The sequence below is a fragment of the Panthera tigris genome, chromosome A2 (assembly GCF_018350195.1).
Source record: "Panthera tigris isolate Pti1 chromosome A2, P.tigris_Pti1_mat1.1, whole genome shotgun sequence".
In the NCBI taxonomy this organism is placed as follows: Eukaryota; Metazoa; Chordata; class Mammalia; order Carnivora; family Felidae; genus Panthera; species Panthera tigris.
In genome coordinates, this window is record NC_056661.1 from 93,745,922 (window position 1) to 93,766,509 (window position 20,588).

Below are 20,588 nucleotides of genomic sequence, written 5' to 3' on the forward strand. Positions count from 1 at the left end.
GAAGAAGACCTTGTCCTTGACCTCAAGCAGCACCCACTGGTGCTACCAATTGTCTAATCTGCACAGCCACATTCCAGGGCACATCTTTGAAAATATTCCACAAAACCCACAGACTTCACCCAAAAATGGATGTTTTTGCCTTCAGGTCTTCCTTTTATTTAAGATATCAGATTGTTGTCAAATATTTTACTGTCAGATATCATCCATCCAGTAATATATCTTCGTAGTGCCTATTCCAACATTCTTACCCATGGTCCATCAAAGTTCAACTGTGTCATGTGATGACTGGAACTAACTATAGCAGCTCACCACTCTAAATTGAAGTTCAGAATTCTCCTCATAGAATAATAGAGTAATTTACACGAAGGTTTCCGCAATGATTTCTCTTCGTGATATGCAGATACGGTGGTTTCTCTAAAAAAATTTGAATATGTCATTTGCTTTGATCTTTAAGAGAATACCCATGAACATTTTTTTTTCCTGATTCCTCATTTCACATTATTGCAGGAGGATTAATACAATTGCAAGGAAAAATCTTACAATTTTCTTGTTCTGCATCAGCTGTCATATAAATAAATTAAAGATGTGCAAGGCTTATTAATTTGTTTTCTCTTGTCCTGCCTCGTCTACAGTTATTCCTTCAAAAAGTGCTTCCACTGGTAGCATTTTAAATGACCAATCAAATGGGACTTCTCTCTTCCTGTATTGTTCCATAGTATAAGAAATAAAATGTTTTTGCTATCCAATGCAGTATTTGAGTCTTACATTTTTTTTCCTTATAGTAGTCCTCAGTAAGGGTGTTTCCTGTTTCCATTTTTGTATTAATTGTGACTAGTTTCTCAATGTTCCTAGTCCAAATATTCCCATTTATCTATATAACCATAGCTGTTAAGATTTTTATCTCTGATCTTCATTATCTATGGGAGTCTGATTTGAATTTTCAAACATTTTTAAATGTTGACAACAGTCTTATTTACAGTATGTGGACAGTGGTGATAGACTTTAGTTTTTAAGGATAGTTTAATTGTTTTCTCTGCTTGCACCTTAATTTTGAAGCTTTGATTTTGGGTTTTATTTTTATTCTTGTTAGCATTTGTGTCACCAGTAATAAGAACCAGTTTGCCATCTTTATTCCTTCTTTTTCTAATCTGACCTGCCCAACCAAGTAGAAATGTTGTTGTAACTGGGGAGGCAGTCTGACATCATGGAGGGATCATTGGCCCAGGATTCAGTCACAGTTTCAGGTTCTGGGACTGAAATGAAGACATTAAAGATGTAGTACAGTTTCCTTACATGTAAAAATCAAGACATTGTCTTAGGCATCATCTAAAGTTCCTCCAGCATGGGGCGCCTGGGTGGCTCAGTCGGTTGAGTGGCCGACTTCGGCTCAGGTCATGATCTCACAATCCGTGAGTTCTAGCCCTGCGTCGGGCTCTGTGCTGACAGCTAAGAGCCTGGAGCCTGCTTCAGATTCTGTGTCTCCCTCTCTCTGACCCTCCCCTGTTCATGCTCTGTCTCAAAAATAAATAAATGTTAAAAAAATTTTTTTTAATAAAAATAAAGTTCCTCCAGCTTTAGATTTTAGCATTCAAGTAAATTGTACCACTGAACCAGAGGTTTCCATGGAGATCGCTGGAATTCCTTCAGAGTGACTTACAAATGAAGTTAGGGTTTGGATATTTCGGTGAAATTTGGTTTAGATATTTTGCTGAACTGATTTTTTTGTTGTTGTTGCATTTAATATAATAATATTAGTTCTAAATCAAGTTCGTTTCTACTGCAGTTTAGGTACACTTCTCAGACAGCTTATGCAATTCATTCATTCATTTATTCATTCATTCAATTTAAGGATTTTATTGGACACTTTTCTTCTTTTAAGGAAGCTCCACACCCAACCTGGTGCTTGAACTCACAACCCTGAGATAAAGAGTCAGATGGTTTACCGACTGAGCCAGGCAGGCCTACCTTGAACAGCAATTTTGTACCAGACACTGGATCAGGTCCTCATACTTACAAAGATAGAAAAGATCCATCCATTCCATCAAAGTCAGGGGGAAAGGCAGTGTGGCAAGCTATAACACAGGTATACAGTTAGTACAGTGGCAGCTCAGAGGCAAAGGTGGTAAAACTATCCTTGGTGGTTACTTGAGGAGAGGGGGGAGGTCAAAGAAGGGTCACCAAGAAGTAATTACTTGGGCTGACATGTCAAACCCATCTCTCAAAGTTGACAAAACTTTGGGCTGAGGAACACTTAGGCCATGCCATGGACAAAAGTATCCCACTGTGGGTGAAACAGCAGATATTTGTGGGTAAGGAAGAAGGACAGAGTTTAAGAAGCAGTTGAGAAAAAGGAGGGAATGGAGGGAGGGAGAAAGTGGTTGGAGACCTGAATGGAGAAATATTTAGGAATAGTTAGGATATGACAGCTTGATGATTGAATGAGAGTAATATGGGAAAGGCAAGGGTTTCAGATGATTCCTGAATGTCTACATCAGGTAACTGGACCAGAAAGCAAAAGTGATATGATTAAAAATACACACACACTAGAATATATGTATAATGGAATGTATATACTTAGATAGATAGATAGATAGATAGATAGATAGATAGATAGATATTAAATTATTGTAATGTAAGGAGCATTAATGCCATTGGTACTTTAAGATGGGTGGGCTTCCTGATCTTCTTCCTAAGTCTTATTTTAGGTATGGATGCTGGGAAGGTGGCTTCCATTCATGTGCCTGGCTTCTCCTCCCAAGTCAGCAGCAGGTCACCCTGGGCCTTGACCTTACTGAACTATATTAACTACCTGTACTTCATTCTTTGCTTTTGTTTAATTTTTGTTCTGATATGGTTAATTTGTAAGTATAACTTTTTAAGTCGTTTCATAGCTTGAAAATAGATCTTAAGAGTTTCCCCTTGTATAAAAGGTCTATTGTTTTGAATTGAATGTTTTCCAAGATGGGCTTTTACACACAATCTAGGATTTGGCTTGGTTTTGTTTTCATTTCTCGAGAGCCAAGTACTCCACAGAAGTATTTGACTAAGATATATTGTGCCTATCTGTGCCTAATGAACCACTAACCACATAGTAAATGATGAGTGACAGTTTAATCAATTCAGTTCCTTCAATAGTCACCAAGGGCATGTGGAATGTAATTTTTTAATCTTTCACTTTTCAAACACTGCAAATGCCAACATGAAAAGATCACATCTGTTACATGTAATAAGTTTTCTTACAAGTTAAAGCAAAAAAAAATTTTTTTTTAATTTTCATCTTTTAGAAGCTAGCCTCCTAGGGAACAAAACTCTTTGGTCCATTTTATAAAAACATACATTCCAGCAGAGAAAAGTGACATAAATAAATGGCCACCTTGGTGCATCAAATCGTACTAGCTCTAATTGCATAATGGGATATTTCAGTGAACCATGGCTAAATAAAATTACCTACTAGGTTAATTAATGTGGAACCTGTCTGAGTTAGTATTGCATTCCTGTGTGTAAAATTCTGATTGTATCCAGCATTCAATCTAATTTATCTCACCAGTCTGCTGTTTCTTTGTTGTCCCTTTGGCTGGAACCTGAATACACATTCCAAGAATTAACCTGAATTATAAAATTTCTTTCAACCTAGGTTCCTTTAGATTCATGTTCCTCAGTTTCTTGTCCTGTGACCTGTAGCATCTTCATTGCCTCAGAGGCTTGTTAGAAATGCAAGATCTCAGGCCTCAGCCCAGACCTAGTCAGTCAGCATCTTCGTTCTACTAAGATCCCCACGTGATTGGCATACACAGTAAAGGTTGAGAAGCAAAGCTTCAGATGCTTTTTTATTGATGGACACGTAGGCTTTGAGGAGATTTCTGGTACCAGCCTAATGTTGTAAGACAAGGACAAACGACCTAACTTGCAGTGAATTATGGTCCTGCTCATCTGCTTTCTGCCTGCAGCTGGGCACTGTCTTTATCTACAGCCTTCTATCCAAATCTTTGATAATGCAGATCATTCTGAATGGTTCTCAATGATTCTCTGAACTTGAGGCCTCCTAACTTTCAATTAGGGAAGTCTGTGTGAGAAGGAACAGATCTCCCTTCAAGGTGATAGTGTGAGCTTGGTGGGTCGCTGTCCTCTCTGCACATACTCAAATGCACAGGCTACATTGTGCCATGATCCTTCGCAAGCCCTGTGTTTAAGCTTTGCTACTTGAGAATGAAACTGTCACCTTCTGCTTACAGCTCTCTATCCTAAGGAATCTCAAGCCTTTGCTAATAAATGGATAACATTAGCTAAAATCCGGCAGAGTTGTTTTTGGTGGTTTTTTTTTTTTTTGAGATTTTAATTGCACTGTATTTTAAAATATTAAAGTCTTTCTGCATTGTGTACTGGGACTGGACCAAACTATTGATTGCTGACCAGAATAAGATTAATGCCAAGCAGAAAAATAATAACCTTTAAGTCCTATTTTATACTTCTTCAGGTGAGATAATCATTTATTCAGTTAATTAACATCTCATAATATTAATGTCTTCATGAGAAAATTGAGTATACTCCCCTTGAAATGCCATGTGTCAAATGCAGATATTATTTGAGTATAAGAGCTGATGGATCTACTTAATGCTTATTTTAGTTGAAAGATATAAAGTTATCCAACAGGACTTTAATGAATAGGTACATTACAGTGAATCTTAACTGGTGACTGTAGTGCCCAACCCTATTTTATTCAGGTCTGGGAGGACTGCTCTATTGCCATAACCACTTTGACTCATTTGAACTGTATCTTCAAAAGTAGGAGACCAACTTCTTGTTCTAAGAACCGTGACAGTGGCTAATCCATTTATAAGTATATATATTACAGTTGTAGGAACTAACACAAGAAGCATGGAGTTAGGGGACCTAACCCAGTCTGAGAGATCAGGAAGCCTCCCCAGAGAAGTGGCAGCAAGATTTACTGTTCCCTAATGTGATGGAGAAAAAGTATTTTGCCCCTTCTCTAGGAATCCCATTTTTTCTCTGCGTTCACACTCGCTGCTAATGCTGCAAACTTAGTAATACAGATAAATTTTTCTTCTTGAATTCCTTTGCCAAAGAGTATGTATATCAGTTTTCAAATGCCTTTATATCAAAATTAATCTCTGATTAGTTTGCTGCCCAAGTTATTTCAGGTTGAACCTTAACTGACGTTTCACAGTCTAGCCTGCAGTTCTAGATGGCTCATGCTGCTTCCAAGGAAGAGTTCATCAAAATGTATAGAGGTTCTTTTTTTCTCATATGGTGAAAACTCAAAATGTTAAGGCTCTTCTATTTAAAGTGACTAATTCTATAAAGTGTCCCAAGGAGATGCAGTCCTTCTTCATTTTGCCTTTTTTCAAAAAATAAACTTTTAATTTAGAATAATTTTAGATTTATAGAAAACAAGAGAATCCCTATATACTCCTCACCTGGTTTCCCCTATTGTTAAAGTCTTACATTATTACTATATGTACTATATGCATTATTACTAAATGTACATATAGTACATTTGTCTCAACTGACTAACCCATGATGTTACATTGCTATTAACTAAAGACCTTTGTTTTGACTTCACTAGTTTTTCCTTAATTTCTTTTTTGTACTTAGTGAGTTTTTTTTTTTTTTAAGTTTATTCATTTAAGTAACCTCTGTACCCAACATGGAGCTTGAACTCACAACCCGGAGGTCGAGAATCACATGCTCTTCCAACTGAGCCAGCCAGGCACCCTGTTTTTTGTATTTTAGGATCCCATCCTGGTTACCGCATTACATGTAGTTGTCAAATGTTATAATAGCTTATCAGATTTTCTTTGTTTTTCATGACCTTGACAGTTTTGAGAAGTACCAGTCAGGCATTTTGTAGAATGACCCTCAATTTGGGTTCATCTAATGGCAAGAAAGACAGAGGTGAAGTGATATTCTCATCACATCACATCACATCACATCAAGGGTTCTCGCTATCAACAAGACTTACCACTGATGATGTTAACCTTGATTACATTGTCAAGGTCTTCTTTGCTGTTTTTCTCCCTTGTCATTATCCACTTCCCTGTTGGCCGTTTTTCTCCAAATTCATTATCTATTTCCCATCCCCACTTCCATACCCTATCTTTGGAAGCAGGTTGCTAAGTTCAGCTCTTACTCAGGAGTAGGGGGAAAGGAGGAAGGGTTGCATTGCTTTTGATTTATTCAGTCAACAAATAGTTTTGAGCCCTTACTGTGTGCTGACATTCTGCTCTTACTCTGGGAGCAAGACAATGAACACAACTTTGTCCCCAGTCTTGGTCTTCCATCTAGAGTAGAGGCCTCCTGACTTGCAATTAGGAAGTCTGTGTGAGAAGGAACAGATCTCCCCTGAAGGTGATAGTGTGACCTGTGTGGGTTGCTGTCCTCTATGCACATACTCAAATGTATAGGCTATGCTGTGCCATTATCTTGCCATGTGCAAAGACAAGTTAACATCCTTTGAATGTTATGAAGGAAACAAACATGGGACCTCGGCAGTAAGGGGAAACCTGCCTTACATATGATGGCTGCAAAAGACATCTGTGAAAGGAGCCATTTGAGCTGAGCCCTAACTAACAAGAAGCACTTCTCCATGCATAGAGTGAGGGGAAATGCATCCTGGGAGGAGGGAACAACAGCTCACACACAGACCCTGAAGTGAGGAGGAGGACGGCGTGTTTCAGGAACAGACAGCAGAGAAACATGACTGGACAGGAGAAATCTCATGGATAGACGTGTGATGTGAAATTGTTGAACATGTGGGGACTTCACTGTCACAGATCTCCGTTCTTAGTTGTAAGGTAGAAAAACCTCAAGATACAATTTTAAAAATCTAATTCCTCTCCTTTTATCAACACAGGGACACAGATGTTAGATGTGGATAGAGAGAGGAAAGATTAAAAGGAAATAGCTTGAAATCATTTCAGAACACAGCAACCTTATATTTATATCATACTTATTTTCATTTATCAGGTAAAATTTCCTAATGTTTAGAAAAATAAAAGATAGTACTTCCATGCAATAAAATTTGGACAAAACAAAAACTTCTAAAAAAAGTTCATAAAAGTAAATTCTCCTTCCACCCTACCCATTATTCAGATCAACTCACCAAACCCTCTATTTTGAGAAGTCTTTGTGGAACTGGTTGTATAAGCACTGTTATTAAAAACCACCCTACACATTTGCTCCCAGTTTATTTCTCAGTTAAAAATACTGTAAGATGGAAAAAAATATTTTAAGATTAAAATATCCATCTTCAGTTACGTTTTAATAATCTACCAGAGTTTTGGCAAAATGCGTGGAAGCATGTAAACCATATCTACCACAGGAAAACTGATGAGGAAAATAGTGAAAAACGAGATCATATTTGAGAGCTTTCTAGTATTATTTTTTTTATTTCTATTAACTTTTTCTATTATTTCTTTATTAACTTTTATTTTTTATTATTAACTTTTTCACAAATTAGCATAATATATAATTTCTCTTATTTTTTTCTGCATAACTGATGAAGGTGATTTCTTCTATTTATAAGTATGCTTTTAGGTAAGTGAAGTGTAACATAGAGCAGGGTTTGGTAAACTTTGTCTGTGAAGGATCAGATAGTACATATCTGGCTTTTCAGGGCATGTGTAGCAGGTTTTCAACTCTGTTGTGAGATTGAGAAGGCAGCATAGACAACACACAAATCAATGTGTGGTAGGGTTCTAATAAAACCTTATTTCTGAACACTGAAATTTGAATTTTGTGTAATGTTCATATATCACCAAATATTCTTCTTTTGATTTTTTTCAACCACTTAAAAATGCAGAAGCCATTCTTAGCTTATAGGCTGTTATAAAAACAGGCACTGAGCACCATTTGGCTTGTGGTCTGTAGTTTGTGGGCGCCTCTTCATTATTGTATGTGACCCCTCACTGCCCAGTAGGGAGAGGGCTTATACCACCACTAGTCTCATTCATTGGCTGCCATGAGTGGAAAAGAACGAGGTGGCTTTACAACCAATGGTTGTAGTTGCTTCTGTCCTCAAGACTGTTTTATCTCCTAATCTGCCTGTAATCTGGGTTTTTACCTATATATCCAGTTGGTGACCTTCATCCATCATGAATCCTAGGATGCAGAAAAAAGTTGAGTCCTAGCCTAAGAATAGTAGACAGAGTTCTTAGCCTAGTGTATGGAATTCTGCTCTCTTTTAACTTTCTCTTCCATTTTCTAAGCATAGCCATCAGAACAGCATTTGGCTCCCTGAAGATTCCTCATGTATCGGGTCCTGTTTTCTCTGCTGGAATGCCCCATTCCCACTACTGTGCCATCAGCCCTAACCCACCAGGGTCCCCTCTTCTAGTCTAATAAGACTTCAGGAGTGCAAGTTCTTCCTCGCTCTCCACATTGGGCTGAGCATATCCTCCTGTGCTCCTTTGATATTTATCATGGGAATTATGTAGAATGTTGTAGAATTTTTGTGTTTATAGTATATAGACATACTTGAAGGGAACTTGATAGTTTTCCCCAAATTGACAACAGTCCTAAAAGTTTACGTGACTCTGCCAATTAGAAGTTAAGCTGAAAAAAAAAGAAAACTTTTCTATACTGTCAGAAAAGAAAGTCATCATTATGGTAGAGGAAAGACTAAGTTATCTCCGTATTCTCTTTATACAAAATGATGTTATCGAATTATCCTAGAAGAAGTAATCAAAGATTATGCAGCCAGAATTGGAAAGAAATTTATTAGGGAGGTGTGTCATTTAATATGTTACGTTTTTCTGAATTTAACATTATTTGTCATATTTGTTAGCTTTTAAATATTTGTGATTTCTTTTGATTTATTTTCTCATTCAGAGTTCACTTTTGTACTTAATTTTTTATTCATAATATTGTATTCTTTTTCAAATTAAGAACTCCCAAATTGTTTGACCTTCAACCTTAAAAAGTTTTCCCTCCAGGAGCACCTGGGTGGCTCAGTCGGGTAAGCATCCAACTCTTGATTTTAGCTCAGGTCATGATCTCACAGTTCGTGAGATCGAGCCCTGCATCCGGCTCTGCGCTAACAGTGTGGAGCCTGCTTAGGATTCTCTCCTCCCTCTCTCCGTCTGCCCCTCCCCGACCCATGCTGTCAGTCTCTCTCAAAAAAAAAAAAAAAAATGTCCCTCCTAGTCATAATTACAAAGAATTTTCAATTCTGCTTGAAATCTTATTTTGATTTGTGGTGAAGAAATCACACATCTGCAGCATAAATTAAATTTGGAAATTTTGAGTTGAAAAGAATTAAAGGATATATGAGCATGGGTGGGTGTTTCATATATTACCTTACCTGGTAACTAATCCTGTATGAGAGTTTGAACACACTGCATTTTATGACAGCTTTAATTGTAAGCTTTGTGACCAGTTCTTATTCTTGAAAAATTTAGACTGTGTGGATGATAATTACATAATTATTCAAATTGTTGAAAAAAGCAACAAGCTAAAGGAGGCATTTCCTGAAATAAGATTATATGTCATAAGTATAGAACTTAAGTGGTTGAATTCTTTCTCAGTAAACCTCATGGCAGTCAACTTACTCCATCAGGAGAGAGCATGTAGGGTAATGGAGGGTAGCAAGGGGGTTGGGGGAGGTAAATCAGGCAATAATCCCTTCATATTATACTGAAGGGCTTCTATTGCTGTTTGGCAATAAGACAGCTCCAATAATTAAGTATTTTGCTATGCTCTAATATGTTGATATGTTTGACACTTCTACTTTTTAATTTTCTGGTGCATTCTATCTCCTTTTATAAATCCTTTAAGTATAATTCTCTCAGGCTTATTAGTATGCTCTCACACATCTTTGGCAAGTGATGTCGTCAGAAACATCCATTAGAAGTGATAGTCCATGTCCCTCCACCGGCTAAGCAGATAAGAGCCTATGGAAATGCTATATCATCATATTCCACCTAAGTAAAATTGCAGCTAGATTTATCTCTTAATTGTTCTAAGTATCATATTATGGAGATGCTATGGACCAACACAAGTAGGGATAAAGGCATTTCTGTAAGTGTGTATAATGGTTACCTCACCAGCCAGCTTAGCGGGGTACACAGCGGGCGCAGCTGTGGCTCCTGTTGATGGTCCACATGCTCAGAGTTGCAGCTTATGCTGGGAAAGACTAAAGCCAAATAGTAGTGAATAGAGAGTATATTCTGAATGTTAAAAAAAAAAAAAAAAAAGGAAAGTGCTGGTAGCTATTTAAGAACCAAGATACTTTATGTAAATGTGAATAAGAAGACAGTAGAAATGTAGGTCAATAGTCTTAGGAAAGAATTATTGGCATAAACATTTGGAAAACCACTAAATTGAAATCTGAGACCTAACCAGATGTTGAAGCCCCGATATTTAGAAGAATGTCATTGCATTTTAACATGCTAATAAAACGATTCTCAATATGGATGTTGTGTCTCAAATCCTAAGTGAAAACAACTTGTGTTAAACCCAATCTCTGTAGAACACTGATTTTATAATTAATTCTTTACTATTTAAATGGAATTACTTTTATGATATATAAAAAAACATTTGTTTTAAGTCATTTTAACTCTATTTACTGTCAGTGTTTAATTCAGATAGAAATTATGTGCTATAATAGAGAAGAGATTTCTGCAAATGTATTAATTCTTTACTTTAGTACATTATTTGTATACAACTTGATAACTGCAGCCATTATAGAGAAGTAGGTCCCTTGTCCATAACTTCTAGGGGATCTGAAATAAGTTAAAGACACAAGGGTTTGGTCACCCTTTATAGAAAATGATATTATCGAATAGCCCTAAAAGACGCAATCAAAGATTATGAAGCTAGAATTGGAGAAAGAAATTTATTAGAGACACATGTCAGCTCATAAATATGTTACTTTTCTGAATTTGACATTGTTTGTCATATTTGTTAGCTTTTAAAAATTTGTGATTTCTTTTGATTTATTTTATCATTTGGAGTTTGCTTTTGTACTTACTTTTTTTTTATTCATAATGTTGTATTCTTTTTCAAATTAAGAACTCCCAAATTATTTGACCTTCAACCTTAAAAAGTTGTCCCTCCAGGAGCACCTGGGTGGCTCAGTCAGTTAAGCATCCAACTCTTGATTTTGACTCAGGTCATGATCTCACAGTTCATGAGATGGAACCCTGTACCGGGTTCTGCGCTAACGGCATGGATGGAGCTTGCTTGGGATCCTCTCTCTCTCTCTCTCTCTCTCTCTCTCTCTCTCTCTCTCTCTCTCTCTCTCTCTCCCTCTCTACCCTCCCCAACCCATGTTCTCACACACTCTCTTGAAATAAATAAACTTAAAAAAAAGTTGTCCCTCCATAATCATAGTTACAAAGAATCTTCAATTCTGCTTAAAATCTTATTTTGATTTGTGGTGGAGAAATCACACATCTGCAGCATAAATCTGGAAATTTTGAGTTGAAAAGAATTAAAGGATATATGAACATGGGTGGATGTTTCATATATTTCCTTACCTGGTAATTATTCCTGTATGAGAGTTTGAACACATTGCATTTTATGACAGCTTTAATTGTAAGCTTTGTGACCAAACCCTGGTGTCTTCATTAGAGTTACACTGAATTAGATTTATATGTTAAGAACAAATAAATGAAGGAAGGAGTTGTGGGTAGTGAAGCAATTTGGGTCAAGCTGTATAGGTTTATGCTTGGCCCATGGGCAGATCAGTCCAGCTCAGGGAAACTCACGGTAGCTGCCCTGAATCACCCAAGCAGCCTGAGTCAACACCTGGGATCCAACCTAGACTGATTGAAACAGGATCTCTGCCGTTTGTGTTTCGATCATTTGCAGTTTTTAAAAGTTCCCCCCAGATAATTTTGATGCAAAAAGAGGTTTGAGAACCCTTGGACAGCTAGAGAGGACAATATATTATGAATTCATGAAATGGGGTTGGAAAAGGATATTCGAAAAAGACTGGCAGCTTTCTATATTAGGCTAAGGAGTTTCTTGATGGTTTCCTGTAAATAAGGTGGAGCCACCAAGCATTATATTTTACTGGATGCCATGATTGTCTGAGCCCAGGGTAGTTGCATCTGTTTAGAGATTTGAGACCTTTCAGGGCATTAGACATGGAGGGAAAGGAAACATGTAGGATTTAGATGGATGTGGCACAGCCCTTGGTACTCATTAAAGAATGTTATTCCACTGTATATATAAACCACATCTTTATCCATTCATCAGTTGATGGACATTTAGGCTCTTTCCATAATTTGGCTTTTGTTGAAATGAGAAAGTATGAAATCCTGCCATTGTCAGCAATGTGAAATAAGTCAGTCAGAGAAAGACAGATAGATATATGTTTTCATTTGCATGTGGAACTTGAGAAACTTAACAGAAGACCATGAGGGAATGGAAGGGGAAAAAATAGTTACAAACAGAGAGAGAGGGAGGCAAACCATAAGAGACTCTTAAATACAGAGAACAAACTGAGGGTTGATGGGGGGCAGGGGAGACGGGAAAATGGGTGATGGGCGCTGAGGAGGGCACTTGTTGGGATGAGCGCTGAGTGTTGTATGTAGGCGATGAATCACGGAATCTACCCCCAAAACCAAGAGTACACTGTATACACTGCATGGTAGCCAACTTGACAATAAATTATATTTTTTAAAAAAAGAATGTTATTTATTCATTGTTTCTCCTGGAGTAGATGTTCTAATCCCAGATTTAATTTTCCAGAATACGTTGGAGTTTTTGTACAATGCTTTCTTCTCTCTTTAGGGGTGTTGGCTGCATCTTTGTTGAAATGATCCAAGGAGTTGCTGCTTTTCCAGGAATGAAAGACATTCAGGATCAACTTGAACGAATATTTCTGGTAAGTTCTTTACAGAGTGCTTCTGAGAAAAAATGGTTTCTAATTCATCGCTTCATGACAAATTATACAGTGATAGTGGAAAATAATTTTAAACAAGTTTATTAGTTGTCACATTTAATTTTAATATATATTTGCTTTGAAAAAGCAGGAAATTAGGTAAGTGTTGTGTTTTTAAACTACTGCACATGAATAACATGCCAGAATGGTAGGAAACAATAGGATGTCAGCAGCAACATAGAATAGTTGGTTAAAATTGAGGGCTCTAGCAGAAGAACTTCAGCAATTTATATAGATGCCCCCCCAATTTGTATAGATGGAGCTTAACTCCATCCCATCCCTACCCACTTAAATGTGGGCTTTGGTTGGTAACTTTTTTTCTGTCAAATGGAGCATGGAAAAAGGGGAGTGACTTTAAAATGGAGAACTGGCAAATTACCTTAGCCAGATCTTTAAGGCTAGCATCATCAAAGATTAGTCATGCTGGTAGCACATACCTTTGATATAATGTGCTGAGAATGCCACTTCAGCTCTGTGGCCTTCCTCTCAAAACAGTAACCCCAGTCTAATCACGAAAAACACATCACACAAACCCAAATTGAGGGACATTCTACAAAATTCCTGACTGGTATTCCTCAACACTGTCAAGGTCATCAAAAACAAAGAAAGTCTGAGAAATTGTCATAGCCCAGAGGAGGCTAGGGAGACATGACAACTCATTGTCAGGTGGTATCCTGAATGGAATCCTGGAACAGAGAAAGAACCGTAGGGAAAACTAGTGAAATCCAGGTAAACTGTGCAGTTTAGTAAACATCAGCATACATTTAGTTGTGACAAATGCACCATTTAATTTAAGGTTTGTAATAGTAGAGGAGACTGGTGAGGGGTATACAGGAATTCTCTACCATTTTTCACAACTTTCCTATAAACCTAAAACTGTTCTCAAATGCAAAGCATTTCAATTTTTAAAAATCTGCATAAAGAGAAAATAAAAAGTGTTCTGGTGCCAGATGATCTGAGTTTATCACCTGCTCTGGGTTTATCATCTTGGGCAAGGGATGTAGTTATCTGAGCCTTAGTTTTCCTTGGGAGAAATGAAGGCTAATAATAGCACTCACCTCATAGGTTGTTTTGGGGAATAATGGATTTATACACATAAAATGCTTTTAGAGCTATGCCTGGCACATAACTAATACCCCATAAGTTATTATTTTTATTGAATCATTTTATACTGAATATTTTTATTCATTAGAGCTTCCACATTAGCTAATATTCATATAAACCTATTATTTAAAACAGGGAATCAGAACTAGGCAAATTAAGGTCTCTGCTAGAAGGATGCAAGCTATGTGCATTGTAGCAGTCAATCACATTATCATACTTTTCCCTTCTTTAATAAAACTCCTGTATGAACTCACTGGGGCAAATTTCAGTATGGACCATACCAAGAGATGTACTTATTCATTTAGTTATGCAAATGCAGCATTAAATGCAGCTTTCATATTAAGTATAAGGACCCAGGAAGGTGCAGTGATATGAACTGAGACTCCATCACTACTGTGTTCACCTTGACATCAGCAGTAAAATGAATAGAAACAATGGACAATGGAAACTTGGAAATCAAAGCACAAGTGATTCTTCCATGCTGTATCCCATATCCCAGGTGATACTGTAAATTATAGCAGATGGACAAATATCAGAGTCTCTAATATAGAAACCTTCTAGGTGTTGCCATATTGATTTCTTCTCCCAGAGGCTCTCTGTATCCACTTTCCTTTTAGTTTTACTTAATTATTTTTTATCCATAAATTCCCACACAGAATGTTTAAGTAATGTCTTATGATTATAAAAATAATGCATCTTTGTACAGAAAATTTCCAATACCAGAAAGTATAAAAGATGAAAAATCACCTTTTGTCCTACTAAGCAGAGAAAACTACATGCAGTGTTTTTATATGTAACCTCCATTTCTACGTGTTAAGAAAAACTGAATCATATTTTATATACTTTTTGTAACTTTCTTTTTTTACTTAACAATATGTAATTAACACCTTTCATTGAAAAATGAATCTAGAAATTTATCATTCTTAATGAGAAAGGACTGTTTCATTGTGTGGATGAGACATTATTTGCTTAATCAGTCCCATATTAGTAGCTTGGTGACAGTTTTTAACTATTATAAAGTGCTGCCAGATACATCCGTGCATAGTGATCCTCTTAGTTAAAAATAATTATTAGAATTCAAAGTCCTTAATTCAATAACATTTAATTTTCATAAATGTATTGACTATTCTTAAACTTTGATCCTTTCATCTAAAGTCGCAAAACACTTCGTTCTCTCTGTCCCTAAGAATATCTCTTACTGAGTTGACCTAGGCTGCACTGAGACTGTAGATTAGGACAAAAATGTATAAAATGGAACTTTCCCATCTAAGAATAAATTATATTTATTTATTAATATTTTATGGTCCTTTGCATAAAGGTACAGTTTTTATAAATGTTTTCTTTTCCTATTTTCTACTTAAGCTTTTGTTTTCATTCAAGTATTTTAAAGAATTTTCCAGAACTATTTTCTTAAAAATATAATAAATTTGTTTATTTTTTATCATTGAGAAAAATAGTAAGAGAGGGAATATTAATGGGTTATGGCTTGATCATATAGATTTTTATGCTAAAACATATCTTCAAATATTTAGCCTTTTAATTTATTTGAAGCTCAACTATAACAATAATACCACTTAATTATATTCTGAGATTAATTTCCTAAACTTTACATTCAACCTAACTGTTCACTGTCTGATAATTATTGAGTAATGCTTATATAACCTTGTTAACTTCAAAAGAGAATCATATAGAAAGAAATATCTTCAGGTATACATTATTTCAGGATGAATTTGAAAGAAAAGGAAATGGTTATATAGATGAGATGTACGCTATAGCAACAGAACCAAAAAATGAGTTTCATAAGAGCATTGTTTATTGCTATAGCTTAGTCAGAGTTTTCATTTTTATATATTATTTTTATAATGCAGTGATTTCTAATAGGTACTATCTTGTTGGATTGCTTCCTGTTTGCAGATTTTGCTATTTCTTTTAATTTTATGGCAATAATTTCCTAATTTTATGGGTATTCAGAGATCTTTGAGCTATGACTAGGCTTTTAATAAGTCAAAGAAATAAATCATTGCAGATTTCCCTTAGGAATATTGGTACTATAAACGATTTGCTTTTGTTAGAGCACAAAGACCCTTTAAATGCAGATAAACATCATTATTGATGCTAATAATTTCTTCATTTACTCCAGTTTTTTTTTTTTTTACATATGTAATGTTTTTAACAAGTGAAACGTCCCTTTGGTAATTAGGAGATAAAGATCATTATCTATATACAATTGCTGCTTTAGAATTAAATAATACTATGTTTTACTCAGAAGAATCAGATATGACCAAAAAGAAAAGAATCTATAAACTTCTTGTGACAGTAAATGTTACCATCTTAAATACTTAGTTTCTCTACCAAATTGTTTAAATTTGCAAAAGTTAGCTCTATGTCCCATGAAACAAGAAGACTCTCTTGGGAGTTGTGCAGTCATTGGAAGAAGAAATTTTGCTCACCCAGTATGGTTGAATCACTGGGAAAAAATGCTTTTCTTTGGTGATCTTTTATGTCTGGTCTGAATCAGAATTACTGTTAAAGGGCGATTAAATCCACGTTCACAGGCTTCTCATATAAATTGCCAGAGACTCTTTTCTAAAGTGGCAGTTGTATATCTGGCCTCTGGTAAAGCATGGCCAAAGAGATAATCAACTTTGAGAAGTCATGAAACATGGGATTATTTGGTTTGTTTTGTATTTTAATACAGGGATTAAGTCCATTCATTCGCCTGTGAACTGTGTATAGAAAGGTGGTTGATAACTTTGAAGAACAAAATTAATAGCTTGTTACCCAAGATAACTAATATAATTAACTCCCACACACTGTTATAACAAATATGAAAGGCAACAAAGATCAGCCAGTAAAGCCCTTACATTTCTCTTCTGAAGGTTTTCTTTTTCTTGTTTTTCTCTTTCCCTCCTTCAGTGGAAAGGAGCAGTTCACATTTTTAACAAGTCCATTGAGTTTATTTCTGCAACATAATAACTATATTGATATATATTAGGTGAGCTGGCTATGCTACAATCTGAGATTTCACCATTAAATCATTTTCCTTGAAATTGTGATGCTCATATGCAAGAAAGAAGGGAAGTGATGGAGGTTAGACAAATTGTATTCAAGACATTTTGAATTGCCAGGTGAATGGGCACCTACTTCTCTAAGCAGTAACTCTGCTGTTAGGTGAAAAGAGTGATTTATATTCATTTCCTCAGCATTACCTACTTTTTAGTGCAGCATGATGTATTCTATTCACCTCCATTAGCTGCAAAAATAAGCAGTAGATGTATTCATCCTGGTAAATCTATATTCAGAGTGACAAAATGAGAACTAATAAAAAAAATTTGTATTCTAATCACATTGTTCTGAATTGAAAAAGAAATCCACTTGGTGGAACCCTGGGAATATGCGTCTCACTCACTTCACAGCAGCTGAACAAATGGCAGGGAATGCTTGCACAGCTGCCTGGGACCTTTGACAGACGCCTCTGGGTTTGTGTGGCTTGTGGCCCAATGTACAGCAGCCATGACAGAAGCTGGCATGAGTTTGTTGTGGAGACCTGCGCTTGATCTCCCTGCCTTTGAATGTTGATAACCCTGAGGAGGTCACCTTTCCCCATTTTCTAGGTCTTCTGGCTTGCAATGAAATTTCTTCCACCAGTTGTTTGTTAACCTGTTGTACATTATTTGATTGGTACAGTTGCTAAAATGTTCCTCTTCCTCATATATATGCCATTCAGAATTTAAAAGTGTGTGTGTGTGTGTGTGTGTGTGTGTGTGTGTGTGTGTGTAAAAAAGAGCCACTTGAAACTTTAAAAATGATTTACCAGCCTGGCTTTTGAGTCAAAATCTTCCTTAAGCCTCTGTGTTTGGCAGGGGACTAACTGTAGAAATGAAGTCTTTAGATTCAGTTCCAGTCCTTGTTTCCCCATCCTGGCTCTGTTTCCAGGATCTTAGCTAGAACGATAACCCTGTAACTTCTGGACTGGCTAGAACAGCCATATAGAAAGTAAGAGAAAACTGGTGGCCATTAACTTTTGATGGCTGTTCCCATCCGAAGAGATGTAGGAGCCACACTGTTAAGATGGACTGTTGGGATCACAGATTGTATCATTGGCACCATTATTGGATTTGCTTGAGGTCATTTCTGGCATACTTCTTCAGCACTCACTTTGCAGCACTAGACACAATGGAGATGTTAAGGAATTGTACACCATGGTGTCTGCCCTGGGGAAATTGATGACGATCAAGGTGGGCAGGCAAGACATGTTTTTAAGAATATAGTCATGAACTATTGCTCAGCAGCTGGTCAGCCGAAGGGAGACCCAGTAACAGGGGCAGATCCTGTACTACTAGTTAAGATACTGAACTCGAAATGTTAAATATTGGGTGCTAATCCTAATTGTTGTTTTCTATCCCTGAATAAGTCACCTTTTCTAATTGGAGTGTTGTTTCTGCATCTGTAAAGGGAGAAGTTGAACTAACTGATTTCAATAATGTCTTACAGATCTAACCTTTCTTAATTACAAAAAAATGCATGGAATTACAGGATTATGCATAAGGCCTATGGGTGTTTAAAGAGAAAATTGCTAAGAAAATTTTTGTCAAGCATTGAATAGAGGATAAGATTTGAAGTGGAATAAGGGAGACAGGGGACATCAGGTAATTGTATAAAAGTGCAGTGGGGACAGTAGGAGTCTGTCCTATATGGTGGAAGGTGAAATTGGATGTTCAACACTGAACTTTGATAGATTGAGGACTTTTATCCTATTTTATCTATGAAGTAATAAGGAGATAATATATTTTTTTAACCAGAGTAATAATGTTAAAATGATATTTTAGGGAAATTAATACAGTATGATATGATGATTAAACTCAAGCTATATAAACACTTACAGAAGTAGAGAACTAAGCAATATAGGTTGGGGCTGAGGATATTGAAAATATTAAGTAATAATTTTTAAAGTCAATTTTAGAAAAACAAAGTGGAAGAGATAAATTATAAAACCTCCACCTTGGAACAAATGCTTCTTTTAATTTGTACATGTTTCTTCCAAGCCTTATCAATAGGCATTATCAATGGCTGCAATCTTTTTCACAGTGTTAAGTTTATACAAACAAAAGCAGTTAGAAAAATTAAAAAACAGTATGAAATTAAATAAAAATCATTATCCAAAGATAAGCAGTATTAAGCATTTTTGTATTAAGCAGTATTAAGATAAGCAGTATTAAGCATTTTCTTTTCTAGGTTTTTCCTATTAGGTTAATAATAAATTTATGGGTTTTGTATCCAACTTCTCTTTATTTTCACATTAAATAGTGTTCAGTTTCCAAGCCATTAATATGTACTTGAAAATACTCTTTTAATTATACTGTAATATCTTATAAATGTGTCCAAATGTACTAATGCACTGCCCTGTTACTAAGTAATTTGCTTGCACTTTTTATGCTACACTAGGCATCACATATTATTATCCCATTCAGTTCTTCTTTCAGCAAGGATTATTAGGCACCTATTCTGTGCCAGGCACTGTGCCTATGGGCAGTGGTAAGACACAGTCCCTGCTCACCTCGAAAGTACTGTCATATGGGCTACATTTGAACAGCTTCCAGAAAGTCACATCGGAAGGATATTGTTGCATTCCCACAAATAGCACAAAAGTGTTCCTCTTTCTCTGCATCCTCATCAACATCTGTTGTTTCCTATGTTAATTTTAGCCACTCTGTCAGGTGTGAGATGGTGTCTCATTGTGATTTGGATTTGTATTTTTCTGATGAAAAGTGATATTGAGTATGTTTTCATGTGTCTGACATCTGGATGTCTTCTTTGGAGAAGTGTCTATTCATGTCTTTTGCCTGTTTCTTCATTGGATTATTTGTTTTTGGGTGTTGAGTTTGATAAGTTCTTCACAGATTTCAGATACAAACCCTTTATCTGATATGTCATTTGCAAATATCTTCTCCAATTCCATTGGTTGCCTTTTAGTTTTGTTGACTATTTCCTTTGCTGTGCAGAAGCTTCTTATCTTGATGAGGTCCCAATAGCTCAGTTTGTTTTTGTGTCCTTGCCTCCAAAGACATGTCTAGTAACAGTATGGAGGTTCCTCAAAAAACTAAAAATAGAACTACCCTACACCTCAACAATTACACTACTAGATATTTATCCAAAGGATACAAAAATGCTAATTCAAGGGGGTACATGCACCCCAATGGTTATAGCAGCTCTATCAACAATAGCCAAATTACAGAAAGAGCCCAAATGTCCATCGAATAATGATTGGATAAAGAAGATGTGGTATTCATATACAATGAAATACTGCTCGGCCATCAAAAAGCATGAAATCTTGCCATTTGCAACAATGTGGATGGAACTAGAGTGTATTATGCTAATAAGCACAATAAGTCAGTCACAGAAGGACAAGTATCATATGATTTCACTCATCTGTGGAATTTCAGAAACAGATGGACATAGGGGAAGGGAAGGAAAAATAAGATAAAAACAGGGAGGCAAGCCATAAGAGACTCTAAAATACAGAGAACAAACTGAGGGTTGCTGGGGGGGGGTGTGTGGGGAGGAGGAATGGGCTAAA

General features: G+C 36.2%; 1 protein-coding gene across 4 annotated transcripts in view; it reads left to right on the forward strand.

Moving 5' to 3' along the window:
* CDK14 (cyclin dependent kinase 14) overlaps window positions 1-20,588 on the forward strand; it is a 600,313-nt gene that overhangs the window by 348,674 nt on the left and 231,051 nt on the right. For all 4 annotated transcript variants that reach the window (XR_006211062.1, XM_042966088.1, XM_042966101.1 and 1 more), the window contains exon 10: window positions 12,757-12,850. Coding sequence is in view for 3 of the 4 variants with exons in the window: in XM_042966088.1 (XP_042822022.1) it covers window positions 12,757-12,850 (94 nt within the window). In the remaining variant the exon portion in view is untranslated. The remainder of the gene's footprint in view (window positions 1-12,756; window positions 12,851-20,588) is intronic.